Genomic DNA, 21414 nt, shown 5'->3' on the forward strand with positions numbered 1-21414 from the left:
TTTATATGGGTTATATAACTGATGTCTAGGGGAGGTGCTGATGTTCATAGCCTATTTGAAAATATGTCCAAATTTGTCTTTTCTTATACGCACGCAGGGCTCCCAGCAGACCTTGACAGACGCTGCTACCTCATACATGCAGGAGACCATAGAGTGGTGAAGGAATCCGTTTAAAAACAGGAAATAAGTTTGCGTTGTTCAACTTCTGGTTCTCCTGGAGTTTCGGCGAAAGAGCACATGTAAGGTCTGCGGTTAACATACGATATTATCATGTTTTATTCCAAATTTTTGTTAGCTTTTTTTTTTTTTAAAGCAATAATCATCAATAATCTGTTAGAATCCCATTTGATTTGTGTTAAGCAACTCAAGAAAATGTCACCCTGCCGCACTCCATACTGGCATTTCAGGTTGTTGTTGGTTTTTTTTTAACTTTGATTTTTGTTTTTCAAATTTCAAGAGAGACTATGGAACCTAGACGAAAACTTTTTGATGGTTTCACGTCTCGCTTTGAAAAAGACACGGAATGCGAATTTCAATTGTCCATAAACTTTTAATGGAAAAAAAAAACAGCAAAGTACCCATTTAACAACGGAAAAAAAAAAAAAAATTAAAGAGATTGTAAGATTTCGAGAGCCAAGCTCTTATGTACAGCATATTGCACTAGAAAAAAGAACAAACATCCCCCGTCCTGCGTTCCCTCCATGTCCTGCGCTGTTAGAAAACAGAGAGACACAGAGCAGTCCCAAAGATAACACAGCCGATGCTTGAATTAAAAACTGCTACATCTGGACTGGGTCTCACTTCAAAGGACACATGAACATGTGAAATCCTTGAGACCACTCTGAACTTAAAGAAAGCAATGTGAAAGACAATACAAACTCCCGGCGCATGCACTCACGTGGCGGCACAGGAGTCTGAAGAAAGCTCCACTGTTCAGTTCATGTATTAACAGAGATATTGTGGTGGTGGGGGGAGGGGGGGGGGGATTTATCCCCACTCCAGTAAATTACATTCAAACCTTTAAGATACAGATTTTTTTTCTTTTTCAGGAATGTTGGACATGCATTTTTTTTTTAAACTCCACTTACATATATTGAAAAAGCCCTTGAACTGAGAGTGACACAGCAGACTTGGCAATATCCAAAATTTTAAATGCCAGAACAATTTTAAAAAAGAAATCATAATAGAAAAAAAAAAAAAAAGCGAAAATGTTTCGTTTGTCATAGTCTTCTTACAAAAAGGTGTGGAAAATTTTTTGATACAAACCTTTTTCTTTTCTTTTTTTTTTTAAGAAAGAAAGCTGTAACAGCTGTTAAATCCATGTCCAATGTATAAAAAGACACCAAATCACAGCACTTGACAGTAAAGATGCACTCTTTCTTGGATATCAAAAAAAAAAAAAAAAAGAGAAAGAAATTGAAGAATTTTGATATTAAAGACACTGAAGGTTGAACATATAACAAACGTTTCACTTGAGTCAGGGTTGCAACAGTGGCTGGTAACGGCTCAGATCAACACCACACCGACAAGAGTGACTGTTCAACCCGCCTCGTGTATACAGATAATACTGGGCACCATGGTGGCTCATTCCTCCTTCACATGTAAACCCGCAGCCCTGCTAGATAATAAAGCACGAAAACCCAGACTAGCTAGGCCGATCCAGCATATTACAGATCTTTAAAAGGTTTTCAAGAATCTAGAGGGGAGGTTCAGTACAGGCGTCGAAAGAGAGACAGACAGAGAGAGAGACACAGAGAGAGAGAGAGAGAGAGAGAGAGAGAGAGAGAGAGAGAGAGAGGCAGGCGCGAAATACAGCATACAAAAACGTTTCTTTTTTATACAGTGCACATTGATTGCAAACAGTCTTTTCTGCTCTTGAGAAGGTTTTGCGTGGTGAAACTCGCAGTTGGTGCTGAGATGTCAAAGGTTGAGCCTGTGCCTCGTGAGCTGATGTGAGAAATCAAACTGATCTTTGATTTTTTTTTTTTTTTTTAATATCATTCATTAAAACAAGTCACTCGAAGGACTTGAATCCAATTCGGTTGATCTCACAGGGCCCAAGTGAAACGAGAGCTGTGACCAGTGACTTTTGGGGGAATCATGCCAAGTGTCGATGATGATGATGATGATGCGGCACGTCTGTTACTCACAAGGCACATTTTGTACATTTGATTGTCCGTTGTTCCCGTGATTTGTGACGACTCACACACAGTGCGCGTGTGAGAACACACGAGGCACATGGCTTTAGTCCAACCTCCCCCTCCCCAACACACACACACACACACAGGCATCAAACACAAACTGAATGCACATCAACAATGAGAAGGAAAAGACTGTACACACTGAGATAGCATCTATACAGTAGCACTGAGCAAATATACACAAAATAAATTAGAATAAATTATCCAAAACAAAATGAAACTTGTTCTCAATAAGGACAGGGAGTAGTTAAAAATGATGATAGAGAGTGAGACTCCCAGGCTTTGGACTGAGGACTTTCTGAATTGGCTCAGCGTTCAGTGTTTGCAGGAAACAAACGTTTTGGTTTAGCTACTCATGTAGGAAAGAATTCAAAAACTCACACTTCCATATTAATGTTGAGTAATAAGAGGCGTTTTCTGACCGCATAGTTTGAGGAAACTCTCTGAGAGGAACTACTCACTCGAGGCAAATATACCAAGGTCATTTCTGCACGCGATGCAAGAATAAGCTGACAATCAGAAGCCAGTTCAGTTGGAATCAGGTAAAAAATCTTGATGTTGTGTTGCTCCCTCACACAGGAGGAAAGACGGCAGGTCTGGGAAAAGCAGTAACGGTAATAAAGTTGGTGAACAATTAAAGGACTGAAGCTCTACGTTCAAAGAAACGCTGACACAAGGCAGCCGAACGGCTATGGTAGCTTTTAGCGTAGGAAGTAATTTCAGCTCATATCGTATTAGCTTAGCAAACTTAACCATAAATCCTGTTAGTGACGTATGGTCTTGTGTGCTTCTTCTTGCTTCCCTCCTATCCTGTCTGTGCCTCCATTTTCCTGTGACACCCAGACAGCGCCATCCGTCTGCCTGATTCCTTGTCAACGCAGCATCACGCTAACAGCAAGTTGCGGCTACATGGCTTTAAACATGGCGGTTGTTGCCTGTGCTGCATGTGATCAATCACTCACACAGCACTCATGGTTCCAGCTAGGAGCTACAGAGGTTCCTCAACATGCCGGTTCAAGAGCTGCGATCGTTCCTGCAGTGTACAAACACATCAGCAGTTCTTCAAGCTATGGCAAAGTTCATGCGGTCAAAAAGTGCCAATCTTTGCTTGTTTTGAAGTCGTCTATTGTTTTCTGATCGAAGTCCTGAATGGAGTCGTCACTCTGAGGCAGATTTTTTTTTTTTTTTTTAACAAAGCATCAGTTGATCAACATGTTTATTAACTACTCCCTGAAGAAAACACAAAGCAGAATAATACAAAAAAAAACAAAACCCATCAGTGTCTTCAAGAAGTTCAATATCATGAATCTACAACAGACCGAAATAATACATCTACTGAGGAATCTCGTCTCTTCGTTTGAAAATCAGCGGCTGTGTCGTTGCAAAAAAAAAAAAAAAAAAGTCTGAACAGTTATCATCGGGGGGTGTATAAAAATGTCTGCGTTGATTATGAAATTAAAAAAAACAAAAAAACGGTACCTGAACTGTACAAACTTTACTAAGTCGTCAGTGATGCTGAGTGAACCACTGGCAGTGGGATGAAAGAAAGCACTTGAATGAGAGGTTGAGATATTTCATACATGTAGATAAAGCTGGAGTGAAAGCAAATAAATATGCATCTTTGTAACATCAAACGAAAACAACAACAAAAAAGTGGTGTATTTCATTGAGAACGTGGTCATATTTCCTTCTGTGGACCTCAGTTCGATCACATCTGGTTCGTCTTCGTCTCACTAGCTTGGGTGACGTTAATTCTGATATCGATTTCATCATCAGCAGCGACCCACCATGCAGCAAAGGGGCTAAAGATGTGATTGTCAAACTCCTGAAAAGCTTTAGGAACACACCTAAATCTTTTCAGCTGTCTGATTGTTTCCACTTCCCTGACTGTGATCGCACAAGTGACACTTGTTTGACCTTCTTTGTGCTTATTTGGTTAAAACAAAACAAAACAAAACAAAACCAAAAATCTCTGCAAGTGTTGGAGACAGTAAGCACACACTCCTGCAGAGACATGATCACTAAATTGAACCAACAATCACAAGTGCATGTCTTGCAGTTACTCGGCTAAAATATTTTAGCATCGTCAGAACACCCAAATTCAAGTATGCGTGTGTGGTTTTTGTTTGTTTGGACCTGAATCGGTGGGTCGCTAGGCAACCTCTAACAACACGAGTGGTTCGGGAGATGGAGACGCTGATGGATGGCAGCAGGAAATAGAAACTACAGTGGAAGTTGGTTGAAAAAAAAAAGAAAAGCGTCCTAAGTGACCGTCAGTGCAGCACCAGCTTGCAACACTGATACAAAACCATTTCCAGATTAACCAGTGTGAACAGTAAAGGAGAAGTACGGGGGCTTATTGTGTTTGTCAGAGAATAAATAAGAAATGTGGCTTGAGTCCTCAAGTTTGTAAGTCAGTAACTTCAGCACAGAAATGTCCACATCCACAGTTTGTCGCTGAAAAAAAAGTGGCTCACACATCTCTTTCGTATGATTTCCTTGACGCAAAAGAGTTGGTACTGTGGCAGGAGAGAGAATAAGGCATTCCCTGGGCTGATGGAGGTCCTTCAAGACTCGAAAATAAAAAGAGCAGTTTACTGTACAAAATAGGTCATCTTACAAATATTTCGAAAATATCTCTTCAAACACAATGGCTTCTTCTTGGACAGGCGAAAAAGAAATAAAAATTCTTAAAAAAAAAAGGAGGAAAAAACAAAACAAAAGAGAAAGAAAAATGCCATCAGTCTCCGTCCAGCGGTGACCAGTGTTTTCTTTATCTCGTCTTCATTTTCAATTGCAAAAACAAAATCCAAACCCGTGTTCCATCTTACAGTGCCATCTCTAAAAGTCTGGTCCCTTGACTCTGAGAGGGGGTGGGGGCCGTTTGAGGGGGGCAAGGGCCACGAGGCCGGGAACAGCAGGGACTTCCTTCATCTCTGCTCTCCTCTCAGACGGGGGACACCAGCCTGCCTTGGAAACAGGAAGCCAAACAGAGCCATGGTAAGGCGCATCCAGGCAGGCAGGTTCTGTCTCTGGTGCCTCAGGAACTATGAGGAGACAAAATAAAACAACATACATGAGGATCAAGGAGGTCATTTTAGAATTTTTTTGTGAACTCTGGTAAACCCTCGAGATTAAACTGTATGAGCGAGGAGGGCTGGGTGTTTCCACAACACCAGCTTGTGTCTAGCAAACACGTCTGTCACACGCATGTCCCGCCTGATACTTGTGCTGAATCCCGCTGATGCAACCACTCTCTTTTTGTTTCGGGACAGAAAACGGACAATGGAGACTTTTCGAAGCGTTGGGAGCCGCCACTCATCCTAGGAGCATCACTCAAATCTGCCTCCCTCCGAGACACTGCCTCTTATTAACACAGCTGACTTCTAAACAAGAAACCTCAAACAGAAATCAGAGCACGTGCTGCCTGTTTTCATCACAGCTCACTCGTGCAAGCAAAGTCAGCAGAATAATTACTAGAACAAAAGTGGAGGAAAATGAAACTGCTCCCTCCTATGGAGATGTCTCCTCCTAGCACTGTCATTCCTGTGGGGGGGGGGGGGGGGTGCAGCCCTCGTGGACTACAGGCAGATGAAGGGGTTCTCTTGTTGCATCCTACAATCCCCCTCCCCCCCATCTCTGATTCTGCACAGCAGCTCCAACTGGCTGTCTGAACAGCGGTGTTTCGATATTGCAGCCAGTTGCATAAGCATTCTAGTTAGAATCTCTTTCTCTGCTCACTCTATCAAGGTCTCCAGCCGCCGAGCAATCAAGAGTTCGCCACGGGCTGTTTGATGCAGATCTAGCAGTTTGAGCTGAATTGAACCAGCACTGCTAAGTGTAACTCTAATTGTCCTTAATTGCCTTAATTCTACACTAGCTGAGCTTATTGAAACAGAACCCTGGCTTGGTGCACACGAGGCTCATCTTTCTGCCCTGATTTGCGTGGGTAGCGCTGGTGAATATTTTGTTTGGCCTTTTTAACTTCTCAACAATTCAGACGGTTGTTGGATGTTCGCAAAAAGACAGGATTATCATGTCGTAAACAGAAGAAGCAGTCAAACACTGAGAGATTAGACTCAAACCACAAATGCGATCTGCGTCACATCAACAAAGAACCCACACATTAACCCACACTTGCCACTTCTGCTAGGCGAAACAAGTGAAAAAAACCACCCCCCCCCCAAAAAAAGCCAAAACAAAAACAAAACAAGAGTAGCAGAGAAAGAGAGAAGTGGTTTGGATATCATACAGGCTCACTTGTCATTATTCTCCCTTTGGAATATTCCTACAGTATCAGATCCTGGAGGATAAAGACGACTCGAGCGCCTCACCGATAAAAAACAACAAAAAAAACCTCACTCTTATCTCTCTGTCACTGCAGCACACGCAAACCACACACACGCACACGCACGCGCACACACTGAGACAGTCAGCAGGACAACTGAGGTATTGTGGGTAGCCGTCATGTTACTGGCTGCGTCTATAAGAGTGTGAGTCAGACTCTATTTTTAGACGCGCATATAAACAGCCGGCCTAGTCTACCCAGACACACTCCTGTTCGTGACAGACGCACCGATCACACCTGCTTTGTCACAATTTTTTTTTTGTCTTTGGGTAGCAGTTTCTTTCTTGGAATTTTTTCTTCTTCTTCTTTGTCTAAACTTTCCTCTGCAATCAATCGCTTCTCAGAACAACAACCACACCTTATTTTCAGCACACAACTCTGGAGAGAACCATCACAACAGCAGCAGATAAGAAAAGTTGACTCAGTTTGAGATCATGTGACTAAACTAAACTCTCAGCTGCTATACAGCCAACCCCCCCCCCCGACCGACCTGATATCAGACCTCTCCAGAATGTGTGTGCGTGTGTGTGTGTGTGCAGCCTCAACTAAAAGTCTAAAGACATCTTTAATCTTTTGAGACAATTACATGCCATATTTCCATGTGGATTTTAGTCCCTGACAAGCATACTTAGCCACAACGTGTGAACTGCACAAGGGATATCTGCTGAAATATCCCCCCACCCCCTATAAAGGGCTTTGCAACAGGCAGCCTCTACGTTTATCACAACATCATCCCTAAAGCTCTGGAGAGCCCCAGTTTTGCTGCTTTACATGGATCGTTTAATAGACTGAATGTTGGATGTGAAAAAGCACGCCAGAGCCAAGTTGCCTGTTATCTCAAGAAAAAAAAGGGGGAATTACTCAGTCATATCAACTTCTCTTTCCCAAAAGCATTAGGAGCATTCACACAGACGCGGGCACGAATTTTCACTCTTCAGACCAGGAAACCTAAGTCCAATATTCCTGTTGACTATAATAACAATGTATCAGTGTCACTGACACAATATTGGCAGCGCCGTCTACATCCATCTGCTCACTTTGAGGTGTACAGTTTCGGTGGTTTTAGAGAAAAAAAAGATTTAGTTGACCACAATGCCAAAATGAGAATCACTACTGAGCTTAATGACTTTGAGAAATGTGCTCCTGAGATAGTCCAAAGGTCTTCCTAACAGTCAGCTGGGACCTGACATTCTTAGATTTAAATCCTATATGAAATGACTAAATCACGCTGTATTGGTGATTTAGCATTTTTCCTTGAGTGTGGCCAAGAAACCGGATGATTCACTGCTATTTTTACCCAGTGTGGGTTGTGGCCAGCTGGCAAACAATGTTTAGTCTCTTTTCTTCCCAGGAGTGAGATACAAACTGCCACAAGGTAACTTTGCCTCTAATCAAGAAAACAAGTTCTTTTTTGAAAGACAATACAACGTGTGTCCTCGCAGCCACTCAGACCTAGTTTCTAGGTCTTTCTCTGATTATTTCACTGCTGCTGCTTCACAATTGAATGACATGTCATGCAATTGCAATTACAAGCTGTTAAGAGATGGCAAAACTTTTTCTCATTCTCAGAAGTACGTCCACAGATCATGTGACAGCAATGAACCAATCAGATCCACAGCTTCACCTTTTCTGTCCAAGGATCCTTAACATCCTTTTGGAAGGTCAGCTAGAGCCGCACACTCCCCAACCCTGACCAATGTGAAGTGGGTGTGTCATGTAGTAGGCGTGTTGTGTCCACTGAAGCGCCTTAAGAAGTGGGTCAAAGACGCATTATGTATGAATAAATAGATGTCAATAAATATGTTCTGGAGTTGCTTTTGCTGTTCTGTGTTTTTTTATATCATACTGCAGTGCAGCGCACACACACACACACACACACACACACACAAACACCCCCTCGCTGCTGAAACTAGAGGAAACACTGCAAAATCCAGGTCAAAGTCCACTTGTGTTCTATGTGTGTGCTTCACAGTACTCTGCAAATGCTTTAAAAAGAGAAAAAGTTAGGATCCACTTCACTGCTTGGAACTGAGTCTTACCAGTTCAACATGATCCTGCTGAAACTTGTCTCCAATCTCGCGAAGTTTTCGGCCAATTTGGGCCTCGACGCTCACCCCCACCTGCTCCCTGGGCCTCTCTGCCATCCTTTCATCTTCCTCGTCTCTCCCCTCTTCCTCCTCTTCTTCAATTTGCCTCTCTCCCCGGTCCTCCATAGGCTCAAACTGAGCGGGAAAATGTGAGCGTAATCCAGCGTTGCCTAAAAGGAAAAGTATCAAGCTTCTTAAAACTAGTGTTGATTGTCTAAAAAAAGCTGAGGGTGCCAAAAATAAAAGAGTAGTGTGGAAACCTAAATCTTACGATAAGTCACACGATCTTGATTTACTGCTAGTAGCCTCAAACACAGCTGTGTTTGGCCAGCTAGTCAAATAAATAGTATCTACTCTACTTGTCACTCTTGCCAAAATACCTCCTGAAACTCAGAGAGGTTGAATCGCATCTTCTAGAAAAACTGCAGAGTCCTCGACACATAAGAAAAGAGGGAAAAATGTTGATGGGTAGAACACCTTATTAAACCAACAGAGACCTCAGTGAACTGTCTCTTTTCTGTGGGCCGTGTCACAGAGTTTACTCGCTGCCTCTAGCATGTGCTTCTGCAGTCATGCCACTTGGAGGACAAACATTTTTTATGTCATCGTGCGCAGAATGCCCTGCTATCCTGCCACACAAAGGGCTATAACGTCTCAAAAGAAAATGAGGCGGCCGATGTTTAGGGAGAAGAAATGGCGCCGGGCCAAGTGCATGACAACCATTAGGGCTGCGATTACAATGAACGACAGGGTAATAACAGTCAGTGGTGTTTATGTATGGATGACTTTTAAAACCCAGAACAATATCTCTCACACACTGACACTGTGTCCACAAACAACCTTCTGCTTCAAAATTTGTTCAATTCAATTAGGGCGATGTCACACTGATTCGATTAGACATTGGAAAACAATATTGAATTAAAACTTGATGGATTTATTAGTGGGGTATGTACCTATACGCACCTATGTATGCGTCACAGTTTTGCTCTCCATCTGTGTTTTTTTTAAAGACGTTTAAAATGTAAAACAAAACAAAAAAACAGCACTATAAATGATACAATTGAATGGCTAAATCTAGTATTTTGCAATGAAGACAAAAGTACAAATGTGCAATATCTTAGAATATTTTTCAAGTTCCCATCATGCATAATATTAAATCAGAGGACAAGATTTGAGGAAAAGTAATTTTAGACCAGAGTTTTGAGCTGTAATCGCTGAAAAGAGCATGCAGTCTGAGCTCCCATATTAGGCATGTTTGAGGAAAGTTGAGGACAGACTCCTCATGTGATTTTATGCTAAATGTTCAACAATCAGTCTGTTAGTCAGTTTCTTAAACACCCACGTAACTTGACAGGATCTCACGATATCTATCTTGCTCGTCCTCACCGTGAAAGGGTATGTGAGGCTGCCGGTGCAAGCTGCAGGACAGTGTGCTGATGCTGTTGTTGTTGTGGTTCTGCGGCGTGGGCACGGCGGCGGTGACAGCGGCGAGGGCCTGTCGGGATTCGATCTGTGTGGCTCGGTCCTCGTATTTGACGTCCCTAAAGGGCGTTCCCCAGAGCTGCGAGATTGGCCGTGACATGTCCTCCTCCTCATCATCCATCCGATGCCTCAGCGGTAAACTCCCTGAGAGAGAATCGGGAGGCACAAGGATGGAAAGTTCAGGTAGTAGTTTTGGTTGTGTTGGATTGTTTGACTCATATTTATGTCTTCGTGGTTAATTTGGGTGTGATTTGTTTCAGGACTAAACAAAAAGTGCCAAATATCATCCTGTTATCGGTGGAAACTTTGCCCTCAAGCAGATGGAAAATTGTCTCACTCTGTCAACGTTAAATGGAAATAAATCATTAGTCACCATAATGCCTGGTAAGAGGCTTATGTGGTGTGAGGTAATACTGAAAACAAACACGATGATGAGTTGTATCAGGAGCATAGCTGGATCTGCAAATGCAAATTCATATGTTTTGAAGGCAAATAAACATACAAGAGACCAGATGTAGCTAATCGCTTTCATAATACAGTGATAAGCAGCAACAGAAGCAACATGTATGGAAACACCCTGTGTGGGGAGGGGGGTCGAGTGGGCGGCTAAAAAAAAAAAAATGCTACGCCATCCTGCGGCAGATTTTGCCAAGCTGTTCCTGATAATATGCCAAATTGTGATGTGACTGCCAACCGAAAAGATCCAACCGAGCGTCTTTTCCTCTACAGAATTACCTTTATCTGGAAGAGGGCGAGCAGTCAAGGGATTAGCTTCCTCCTGCACAATGCTGCTGCTGCTGCTGCTCAACAATGAGACCAATGCTCCATGTTCCCCCTCACACTCTCAATAAGCACACATACAGAAAACGGCGGGTGGTGCAAAGCCTCAGTGAAACCAAAGTTCTGGCTAAACCGTCATATGCTACGTGCGTGCAGCAGCCGTTTTATGAGGGAGATAATGAGTTTCACTCCATCCCTGCTGAACATAAACACTTGCACTCTCTTCCTTGTTGGCCGCACGCCACAGTCTGAACTACTGTTTCATCTTTTTTGTCGGGGGTGTCTGTCTTTTCCCTTATGTTGTGCAAGTGGAGACCAATGGGCAGGGTTGACAAACACAACTTGAAACTGGATACACTGGTATTGTGTGAGGTGATACAGCTCTCTCACTGCGTGATGTCATTTCATGAGAAGTCGAAGGAGGAAACTAGCTTTGAGCAGTTCTGGAAAAAAAATGATTATCTGATTGTTTGTGTTCTAAGTAGGCAAAAATGACTGCCACACAAACCTTCTGGTCTGCACTATTCCAAGATATTTGAGTAGTACTTAATGAATTGTTCGTTTTATCAACACAATCCTACTCTGTATCAACCTCTCTTCCAGGAAAAGAAAGTAGTACAAGTCATGCTATTCAAGCAAAACTCTGCCAAATATTCAGCCAGTTCCACTGGGATCAAGCATGTGTTGTGTTCCTGGCTATATGAGCCCTGTCTTGTATTTCAACCGGCAGTCAGCAGAGGACTGGCAACATTATCATACTGTCAGACACATAAAAAACAAACACAGACAGACAAGACATTACACACAGGGACACACATGGCCCAGGGCAGTGGGGGAGAGGCCTATCAGTCACCACTGAGCTGATGGTCAGACTCAAAGCTGCAGCAGCAGTAGAGAGACTGGCTCCCTCTGCTGCCCCATCTGTGCACTGGGCTCTTCTCCATGCATGGCTGCATGGTGCACATGAGGTGAGCTCTGCTGTTGCTGCTGCTATGACTGGTTTAAGACAACCAGGAAAAAAAAAAAAAACCCTGTGGACATTATTTATCACCGATAACTGATCCTATCACCTGTAGCTGAAATAACTATCAAATGTATAATGTAATGAGTTGTGATGTATATATAGATATATAGATATATATAAATAAATGAAAAATATATAAAATCTTTAAACTAGAACAATAGAAATTCCGTCAGGCAAGTTTAAATGCTTCATGTGTATGCCACCGGGAATTTGATGCATCTTGATCCGCATCAGGAGCACAATGCCCCGGGCTGCGACACATCCAGCAGCAGCTTCTGAACAATGCTAACCAAGTTTAATAACAGCGACTGTCGAGAGTGAAGATACATTTGTCTTACTTTTACGGTGGCTAAAATTAGTTGCCGATAATTAAAGTTGGTTTTACCACATGTGAGACTGTCAGCAAACTCGTGAAACAACCATTTAGAATCCTTACTCACACTTTCTCTCTCACCTCGTAACAAAACCGTTAAATGGCGCGTCCAGAGTAGATAAGCGCTGCAAAAATGTGGTAATTAGCTGTAGCGTCGTGTGACGATAGGAAAAAAAACGACACTGAACGAAACGAAACAAAACAAAACAAAAACAACGACCGAGAATACAGACCGACAAAACGCGCCGCGAAGACCCGGGAGCAGCTGCCGCGTTAAACGCGCGAGAGAGGAGATGGATTAACGGTTGGATTAAAGCTTAAAAAAAAGACAAACAAACAAAAAAAAAAAACAGGAAAAGAAACGTAGTTGATGTTCATAACGAGGCTAAACACACATTTGTAAATATTTCCTGACATATGTCGGCTGCTCCCGTGTCATACTGTCTCTGCCCGGGCATGCCCGAGCCGGCCGGCTGCCCCGCACAAACTCTCTCCCACCACCACCGCCACCGCCAACAACAACAACAACAACAACAACACCGCACACGCATGCGACGCTATACCACATTTAAAATGCGGGACGGTTTCAAAAAAACTTACCGCCAGCGAAAGCGCTTTCCGTTCTGATCGGTGGTATCTTGACAACTTGCCGGTGTCACTCTTGTTTCCAAGGCGATGTGAGTCGGATCCCTCTTCGCATTAATGCCGCTCATGGATGTTTGCTGACTGGAGCGGGGGTTGTTTTTTTCGCCGTGTCTAAACGGTCCGCCCCGTCGGGTGGGACCCCACCCCTTCTTAATAATGAGCGAGAGGGGAGTCGGTGTTATGCAAATACAGCATGTTGAGGGGAATTCATGGAGGGCTCACTTTACACGTTTCTCTTACTAAACACTTCAGTCGTATGCAAAGAGTAGATTAATTGTTAGTGAAAACTACAATATTTCAAACTGAAGTAGAGCGGATTCACTAATAAAATGCCATTAAATGTAACATTTTGTAAATCAATGCCACCTCGTCCTACACTATTAATTATGCAGAATTGATTTTATTTAGGATTTAAAATTTAAAAGAAAAGTTGCACCTGCATGAAAATCAAAAATGCTCTGGAGCTGGGTTGTTAAGGTAAACATAGTGCGCCTGGCCCTTTAAGAAAGTAGAGCCCTCCTCCTCCCCGCCACAAGCTGGTGACACGCAGCGGACCAATCAGATGGTTTGTTTTTGTCCCGCCTTCTGCTCCGTATATCTTGACACGTGGAGGGGGAAAAACACAAACCCAGAGAAGGCATGTGACTGCTTTCAGCGCTCAGCTCAGCTGATTGGGAGCTGCTGGTGGAAATGAGGGGTCGCACCCACCCAGTTGCTGAGGTCGCTGTGATGATGAGATGTTTATTGTCAAGGCAACAAATAAACTGACTAATTTAATTGTCGAAGGTATTTAGGGGGCTCAGAATGTGACTGCCTTCTCTTTTTTTTCCCATTTTATTTCCTAAGACATCAATGATACTGTCCAGTGACATATTTTCAATGATATTTGCCACATCATCAGCCTCTATTTGAATCCTGTGGCTTAGGTGAATAAGAGCGGCGGGACTGGGCTGGGCTGGGCTGGGCTGGGGGGGGGGATTCTTTGAGTTCCTTCAGCTCATTCTGTAAAATAATAGATGATGAAAAAATATGTACAAACAATAACATGACTTAAAGTAATTGATAGACTGACAGAAATGGCAGTAAAGCTTTTGCTTAACAGCTACAAGCCGTCGAATCAGTCAGAAGCGGTCAGTCAGCTGACCTGAACTGGCTTGGTTGCTCCAACTTCAGTAAGCGCTTGCACAGTGATGGTAACTGCTTAGATTATCCCGATCTGGCTCATTATTCAAAGACTGTACCACCACATTATGAATGACAGGTGACTCAAAGTGAAAAAAAACAAAAACCTTTTTGTTTCTCTCTTGAAAATCCTCTTCTCACGTAATACTGAAGTCCATATCTTCAAGAAGAAGTTTAACAGGATCTCTCATGTTTTGTCTAAAGTGCCCCATCTTACCAATACAGTCCACCAAGTGATTTGTATCGGTCCCAAATTTACTGCCTTTTTCCTTGCTGGATAATCACCCCCCACCATGTGTGGTGAAAATTTGTACTCTACTTTTTATGTAATCCTTCTAACATCAGGACAGATGGGTGGACAGACGGGGGATAACATAACCGCCCTGGTGGCTGTAATAATACTGAAGGATTCTGGTGTCCTTAAATGCATCCTGGCATGACAACATGAGCATGAAGCCAAGTCCCGCTCAACCCCTACAGGCAGTCATTGTTATACATGGTGCCCCTATGTGATGGATGCACAGTGACACTGGAATAAACAGCAGTCGTGGCTGGTGACCCTTATTGTAGGGTTGGGCACGCCTACACATGGCATCACTCGAAAGAGGAAGAAAGAAAAATGCAGCGGATTGAAGCCTGATCTGTTTAAAGAGGTTACTGGGTGCAAAACAGTCAGGAAGAAGAGTGAGATGATTTGATCCAACGTGTGAGTCAGATTTTTTCCCAGGAGACAATTTCTGGATGAAAGCAGATGCTGTTGCTTTTGCGTAGAGCTTTGGTCAGCCCGTTCAGGATGTTTTCACACTGTCCCACTCCTTTGTTGCCCGGCCGCTAACATGTGAAGTCTGATTTTCTCAACTTTTCACATAAGTCCGCCGCACAGTTCATTGGCAGCTTCTTGTGAACCAGCAAACAACCCCCTGCTCTGCTATGCTTGTTTAAGCTGCTGCTTAATAGCTCCCAACCCCCTTCACTGCAATCCTGCAGTGAAATGGACCCCACCCAAAATTTGGAAGAAAACATCAGATGGAAGTGTCTTTTTCCTACCTCTTGTGTGGGTGATTTAAGCCTCAGTAGCAGCTGCTGGTGAGCATTTAAGGATACTGGATGTATAGACAGAAAATAAACTTTTTTTCTTTTTTCTTTTTTTTACAGTTATTTTGGTCTACAGAAGACCATTTCTCTACTTACATGAGTGTTAAACTCCATTGCACTCCAGTTGCATTAAAATGTAAAGCAGGCCAGTGACTCATTTCTCTTTCATTTATTGACACCAGTATTAAAGTTTAGATGGTTTCACTGCAGCAGCTTAACTTTTCAAATATCTAGTATGTAGTAATATTTGAGTAATTTACTCCTCTGCACTGGCAAAAGCAGTGGGCTGTAGGCATTAGGCTTTCAGGTATCTGTCCGTACACCCTGTATTTATGATATCTCTGGAATCCATTGAGGGAATTACTTCAAATTTGCCAAAAATATCCACTGGGACTCAAGGATGAACACTTCGGCAGTCAAAGGTCAAGATCATCGTGACAGCCACATTTCTGGTTTATGCAGACTTCTACTTATCACGTTTTTAATCTGTTTTCAACTGGCCCTTATATATTATTATCATATTTACGGTTAATTTGTGTTACGAGGATAATTACGAAAAGGAGAAAAAACAATAACAATCTCATTCCCACTGGAATTAGTATCAGTTTTGCTTTAGAGTTTGATGTGGTAATCGAGCATTTTAAGCTACATTTATAGGTGGAATGCTTGAAAAAGTCATTAGTCCACTCTTTTTGAAAAAACAAAGAAATACAAAAAAAAAAAAAAATCAACCACAAGCAATTCATCGTTTTGTTTTCTCCCCTTCATCAATAACTAATTAGCGTTCCCAAACGACTGCTCCAAGAATAGTACATTTCAATCACAGTCTGATATCGTATTGCGATGGACTCAGTTAAACTCCGGTTTGCCGAATTTGTGTTATCTTTTGAACACATCTGTCTTTTGTTAACCACATTTGTGTTGCAAATCTGATTTTGTTTCTTCCTATTTTCACAGGGACCACAACATGATGCGCTGTCAGCATTCACAAACATCTCACATTGTGCAATCTCATCCACTTTTCAAAGTCATTTGCCGTCTTTCTTACTTTCAAGTGCACTGCCTCAACCCCTTTGAAGGAGGAAAACAGCCTTTGTGTCGGTGCTGAACTCACAACTTGTCATCTAAACTGAAACTTCAAGTGCCTCTAATGTGTCAGGTGCAGTGGCAGACAATGTGTCCCTGCCCATTTTTATCTGAACAATTCTCCCCAGTGAGACAGTCAAAAATTCTCCACAGTGAGTTATTTCTGACTGCACGCCGCCAGCAGAGGTGATAAGGCTCTGGATGTTGAACATTTTCAAAGTTCACTGCATAATGATACAAGTCTCTTTTAGGCTTTCTCCCTAATGGTGCCTGACGTCCAGACGCTTTGTCTTCAATCTTCAATCCGTTCCGCAGCCAAACAACTGTTTGTGCTTGTACCGAATGCACTTTTGCGTCTCAATTTTATGCTGCCCGTCACTTTCCCATTTAATTATCTCCCTAAATCCCTGCTTTAGAGGGATGTTTTTCACATAAATTGATTGTGAAATTATGTGACAGAGATGCCAAGTTCTTAGAGGTTATTGGAAACCACTGTCTGCGTCTGCCCCCCTCCCTCTGCCTATTCTGTCAGCGCCTCTTGATTTTAACCACAGGTACAGCAGGGGCTCAGCCAATCAATGTGGCGCTCCTGGGGTTCATCCAAAGGTAACACAATTGAAGTCCAGAACTGCCCGAGGGAAACACGTCCCTCTGATTCGGCGTATTGTGACTCCAATTTAATGCCATGAATTAAATGTAATGTTATACTGAGGTAACAGTGGGTATGTCTTGGATAATATGGAAATTAATTTGTTCCACGGCGTGTTTCAGTTTGTCTTGACATATTTCCAACTGTGAAGGCATAATGTTGAAATACATCAACACTGTAATGATTACTGAGCAGCAGCGGCGGCGGCTCCGGGTTGTAAACAAACCATTTGTCAGGCTTGTCAGTATGGAGACACCTGTGTAGTGTCCAAGTCAGCTAGATCCAATTTGCAGGTGTCCTAACACTAGCGTCCAGATTATCCTTGCTGTTTATTTCATGTTGACAGGCTGGACCAGTGAATGAACTCGTTACTGACTCTGTCATAGATCATGATGGATATAAGCCGTGTCCACAAAGTTTATCCAGGAGTGAAATAGAATTGCCATTGACCCAAGAGCTAAGCTAATCAATCAGAAGTGAAGTGGAAATCCAACTGTGTTTATCTCACTACTTGTCTTGTAGAAATCATGGGGGGGGGGGGGGGGGGGGGGGGGGCTTTCAAGTGCTCATCAAGTGTCCTGAGCCCTAAAAGATGTTTTTCTGTAACTCCAGAAAAAGTTACAAGCACTCTGATTAGAACTTAAACCACGCAAACTACAATACTTCTGCTGTGCTGTGCAAGTTGGTTACAAAGACTCCTGCTGGTTACTCTTGGCACTACCACAAACAAGAAATGAACCAGAGGGGTTATTTTTGGTCTATTTAGTTTATCAAAATTCAGCATTTGAGAGTTTGTAAATAGACATTTTTGGACAGTTTCGCTGTTGTTTGTAGTTTGTGACCAGGAGGCACCATTAGTTTTCAGCTAAATATTCATCGCCGGTTCTTCCTCCATTCTGGAATCACAAAGAAGTGATGCAGTGGTGGAAAAATGTCTTTGTTTTGCCCAAGACACCAATTCTCATGTAATTAAAAAGCAAAAACAAAACAAAACAACAACACTATTTAGATTATGTATCTCTTTCAAAGCCTTCATAGGAAAATTCAATAAATAGAACTGGTGTGCGGGCCAGATATGATTGTAAATGTTTGTAGTTCAAGACCACTTTTGGAGATTTACAATACTTAGTAAAAGATGTGGAATCAATAGTTAGCATAAGACTCCAGTGTGCCTGCTCTATTCTCCGGCACAGCTCAATATGAAGCTTTTATTTTTGCTCCGTATGTCATATAAGGCCCCGCCCAAGAGACTGTAACCACTTCTTTTATACATCCATGTGTGAAGTTAAAGTTCCGTAAAAGTTGTCTGTTGTGCATAAACCTCAGTTTGCACCTGGATTCTTTGCACTGGAAGACCTAAAGAGAATTGCACTAAATGTTAGCATATATGCTGCTGTAGCCGTAAATTTGGTCAGAGGTCATGAAGGTCAATGCCACCTAACATAAATGCCATATCTCAAGAACCCTTTAATGAAGCTTCTTCAAATCGGACACAAATATCCACTGGGGCTCAAGGATGAACTGAATAAAAATGTTGGTGGTCAAAGGTCACATCTCCGAGACAAAAAGCTATGATGCAGTATCTCTAGTTAGCTGTGATTTTGGTATTTCTGGACTAGATCTTGAATAACTGAGCATGAGAATATGATTCCACTCACTCAAAACAACAGAAAATATTGCAAGATAAAGAACTGGGGATCTAAGGATGTGGTTAAAAACTAGACTTCATTCGACTTGAATGTTTACACTGTGTTTTTAGCTACATTTGATGCCATTATTGAGAAAAAAAAATATGTGTGAGAGAAGTTTAGAAATCATAATTAGCTGTAGCAACAGCAGTTATGACAGAAAAGTAATAATGTCAGTTCAAAGTTCGAAGGGAGACACACTGTGGTTGTCTGTCCACTCACATGCTGATCTCCAGTTTGGGGGAGGTAGTGCAAATTGTGTGAGAGGCTGTTGTTTTTTTAGGGCGGAGGAATCTTAAGTGCCTCGACAGAACACCAAGAAAATGTTTTGTTTCCTTCCACTCGTGACACATTTTGTGCTCTGACAGAGCTCAAATTTTTAGGTGCCACTGTACAACATGTACCTCATCATGTGTTCCTGCACTTCTTCATGTCTGCTTTTATAGCGTCGCTCTTCAGAGATGTCGCACAATTTTCTAAATACTTCATTGGATGCTTAAGCGTTGGAAGGTTGGTTGCTGTGTAGTGGATTAAAAAAAGAAAGCAACGATAAATCATTGAACGAATGAGACATGGATGGAAATAGAGTTGGAGTTGCTCTTGTTTCTACGGTAACTGTCGATGGGGAGGTACCAGGGATGAAAGTGGAGGGAAAACAAACCTCCCCGCTCCGATGGCAACAGCACAGCAATTGGTTCTCGTTTCCTGCGAGGACAGGAAGAAAAAAAACATAACAAGGTCCCCGAGTAGCCCAGGAGACACAGTTCGATGTTGCATCAGAAAGCAAGAGGCAGGGCAAAACGAACATGCGCCGGCAAACATGCACACCACTTGTACACACACACACACACACACACACACACACACACACACACACACACACACACACACACACACACACACACACACACACACACAACACACACGCAATCACATGCTCCACTTCACCCTGCAGCCGCCCCTCCCACTCCTGTTCTCCCACTCTCCCGCCAAAACATCTACAGCACGTGAAACCTGCCTAGAAACCGAGGGGAAACTTCCGCCTTGCTGTGATTGGCCGAGCTCCCTAGCAACCGCGTATGCCCAACCAGCCAGTCAGATGCGTTGTGAGAGGCACACTGACCCAATGAAACAGATTATTCAGAGGCGCGGGCAGGCACAGTGACCTGGTAACAGTCAGGAGAAGAAGTCAGGGAGACGCTGGAGGGAGAGAAGAAAAGCTCTTCGTGATTGGCTCACAGATTTCCTCTTTATTCTGATTGGTTTGATCTTCTCCTCTTTGCAGTCATTCATACATTTTCTCTGCCTGCCTTCTCAGCACTAGTTCCCCCTTGTTTCACCCACCCTTAGCCAGTTCATGGAACTTCCAGAGTGGCCACCCTGCCCTCAAGGAAATCCACTGCCCAAGGTCAAGGCAAAGACTGCGCTGCTGGAGTGGGATTGGTTTAGAAAAGCCGGAGCAGAAGAAGATCCTAGTAACAAGTCTACCTCATCATGTCAGATTAAAGAGTGCTTGTGATCAACAACTTGTGCAGTAACACAAGTGTTCTCATTGCTGCTGATGAGCTTGTTATGGTCTTGCTTGTAATGGACACAAAAAAGGAGAAAGTGTGTAATTAGCTTTCATTTAATAATGCAGCGTCTGACAGGGCAGCTCTCCAGGGCATGTTCCCCAAATTAAGGAAAATGGTTAGTTTGTTTTGAAAAACTTCACTTTTGAAGACAAGGTTTGCTGTCTTTTTTAAACATTCCGAAATGCTTGCTCCAGTAGTGTGGGGAATTAATGTCAATACCCCGCAGGATCTGGAGTTCACGTTGAATAGTTAATGAGTTGGGGGAGAGAAGGACTCAAAATAATTCCTTGAATTTAGCATGCCATGCATACTGGCTAATTTAACATAACTGCAGGCAAAAACGCACTCAGGCAGGAACATTATAGGGATATGATTAGTAAAAACAACATTACCATCCAACACAGAAATTGCTCATTGCTCCCTAACAAATTAGTTTACTTGGGACGGAAGATAAACTGAAACCGTGATTACAGAATTTGTTTTTCTTTTCACAGTAAATGCTGCAACTTCACAAGCAATGTGGTGTGTTATTTATTCTGAACTCAGTGTTTAATTTTAGATAGTGAATTAAAGCCATTAAGTATTTTCAAGCTCTTTAGCGAGGCTACAATTGAAAGTTTCTGCATTAAGCGTGCCACAAGGCATATCTGTCACACATGAAGGGCGTATCAGTCACTGTGTATGATGCCGGGGTCAGGAAACACAACAGAACTGCTGACAAAAAAAAAAAAAATACAAATTCGCATAAATCCCATAGCAGAAGAAAAAAATGTTTAAAAAAATGTAGCCTCGATAATAAAATATTCCAAAGGCGAGTCATAATTTGTTAATTTAAAAGTCAAAGTTCTGACACAAAATGTATAATCTATGAAATAAAAAGTCAAAATCATGTAAGAAGCTATAATTATGACATAAAAGTTAAAATTATGTGAAAAATAAGTGATAATTATGATATAAAGTCATAATTGTGGGTTAAAAACAATTCTTTCAGTCAAATTATTAGATTAGACACGATTACAGGATATAAAGCCAAACTGATCAGATAAAATGTCCAAATTAAGAGTTACTACATCAAAATTAGGAAGTCATAGGGATGAGATAGACAGCCTCAATTATAAGATATAAAGTATAAAGATATAAAGTGAGATTAAAAGTCAAAGATATCCAAAAATCAATATTACAATACAATTTATACAAAAT

General features: G+C 42.2%; 1 protein-coding gene across 3 annotated transcripts; it reads right to left on the reverse strand.

Annotated features, from left to right (window-relative positions):
* Window positions 1-455: 455 nt before the first annotated feature.
* bmf2 (BCL2 modifying factor 2) lies at window positions 456-13041 on the reverse strand. Of its 3 annotated transcripts, none has more exons than XM_086190012.1 (4): window positions 12377-12814; window positions 10023-10262; window positions 8589-8806; window positions 456-5248 (listed from the first exon to the last, which is right to left on the reverse strand). In XM_086190012.1, the coding sequence occupies exons 2-4, from the start codon at window positions 10237-10239 to the stop codon at window positions 5132-5134; spliced, it is 552 nt and encodes a 183-aa protein (XP_086046138.1). In that variant the 5' UTR covers window positions 10240-10262; window positions 12377-12814; the 3' UTR covers window positions 456-5131. The 3 variants fall into 3 exon arrangements, with proteins under 3 accessions (XP_086046138.1, XP_086046137.1, XP_086046136.1); XM_086190011.1 differs by lacking the exon at window positions 12377-12814 and adding an exon at window positions 10854-11023; XM_086190010.1 differs by lacking the exon at window positions 12377-12814 and adding an exon at window positions 12896-13041 and having other exon boundaries at window positions 457-5248.
* Between the last annotated feature and the right edge of the window lie 8373 nt (window positions 13042-21414).

Source organism: Aulostomus chinensis, chromosome 20 (genome assembly GCF_037954235.1).
Source record: "Aulostomus chinensis isolate RoL2024-O1b breed Wild chromosome 20, RoL_Achi_v1.0, whole genome shotgun sequence".
NCBI lineage: Eukaryota > Metazoa > Chordata > Actinopteri > Syngnathiformes > Aulostomidae > Aulostomus > Aulostomus chinensis.

What these genes read in the sequence shown, in the direction of transcription:
- bmf2 (XM_086190012.1), bottom strand. Translation starts at nt 10,239, where the DNA reads ATGGATGATGAGGAGGAGGACATGTCACGGCCAATCTCGCAGCTCTGG. An exon ending in GCCTCACATACCCTTTCACG is followed by an intron (nt 8,807 to 10,022) that starts GTGAGGACGAGC and finishes TTTTCCTTTTAG; the next exon opens with GCAACGCTGGATTACGCTCA. An exon ending in AGCAGGATCATGTTGAACTG is followed by an intron (nt 5,249 to 8,588) that starts GTAAGACTCAGT and finishes GTCTCCTCATAG; the next exon opens with TTCCTGAGGCACCAGAGACA.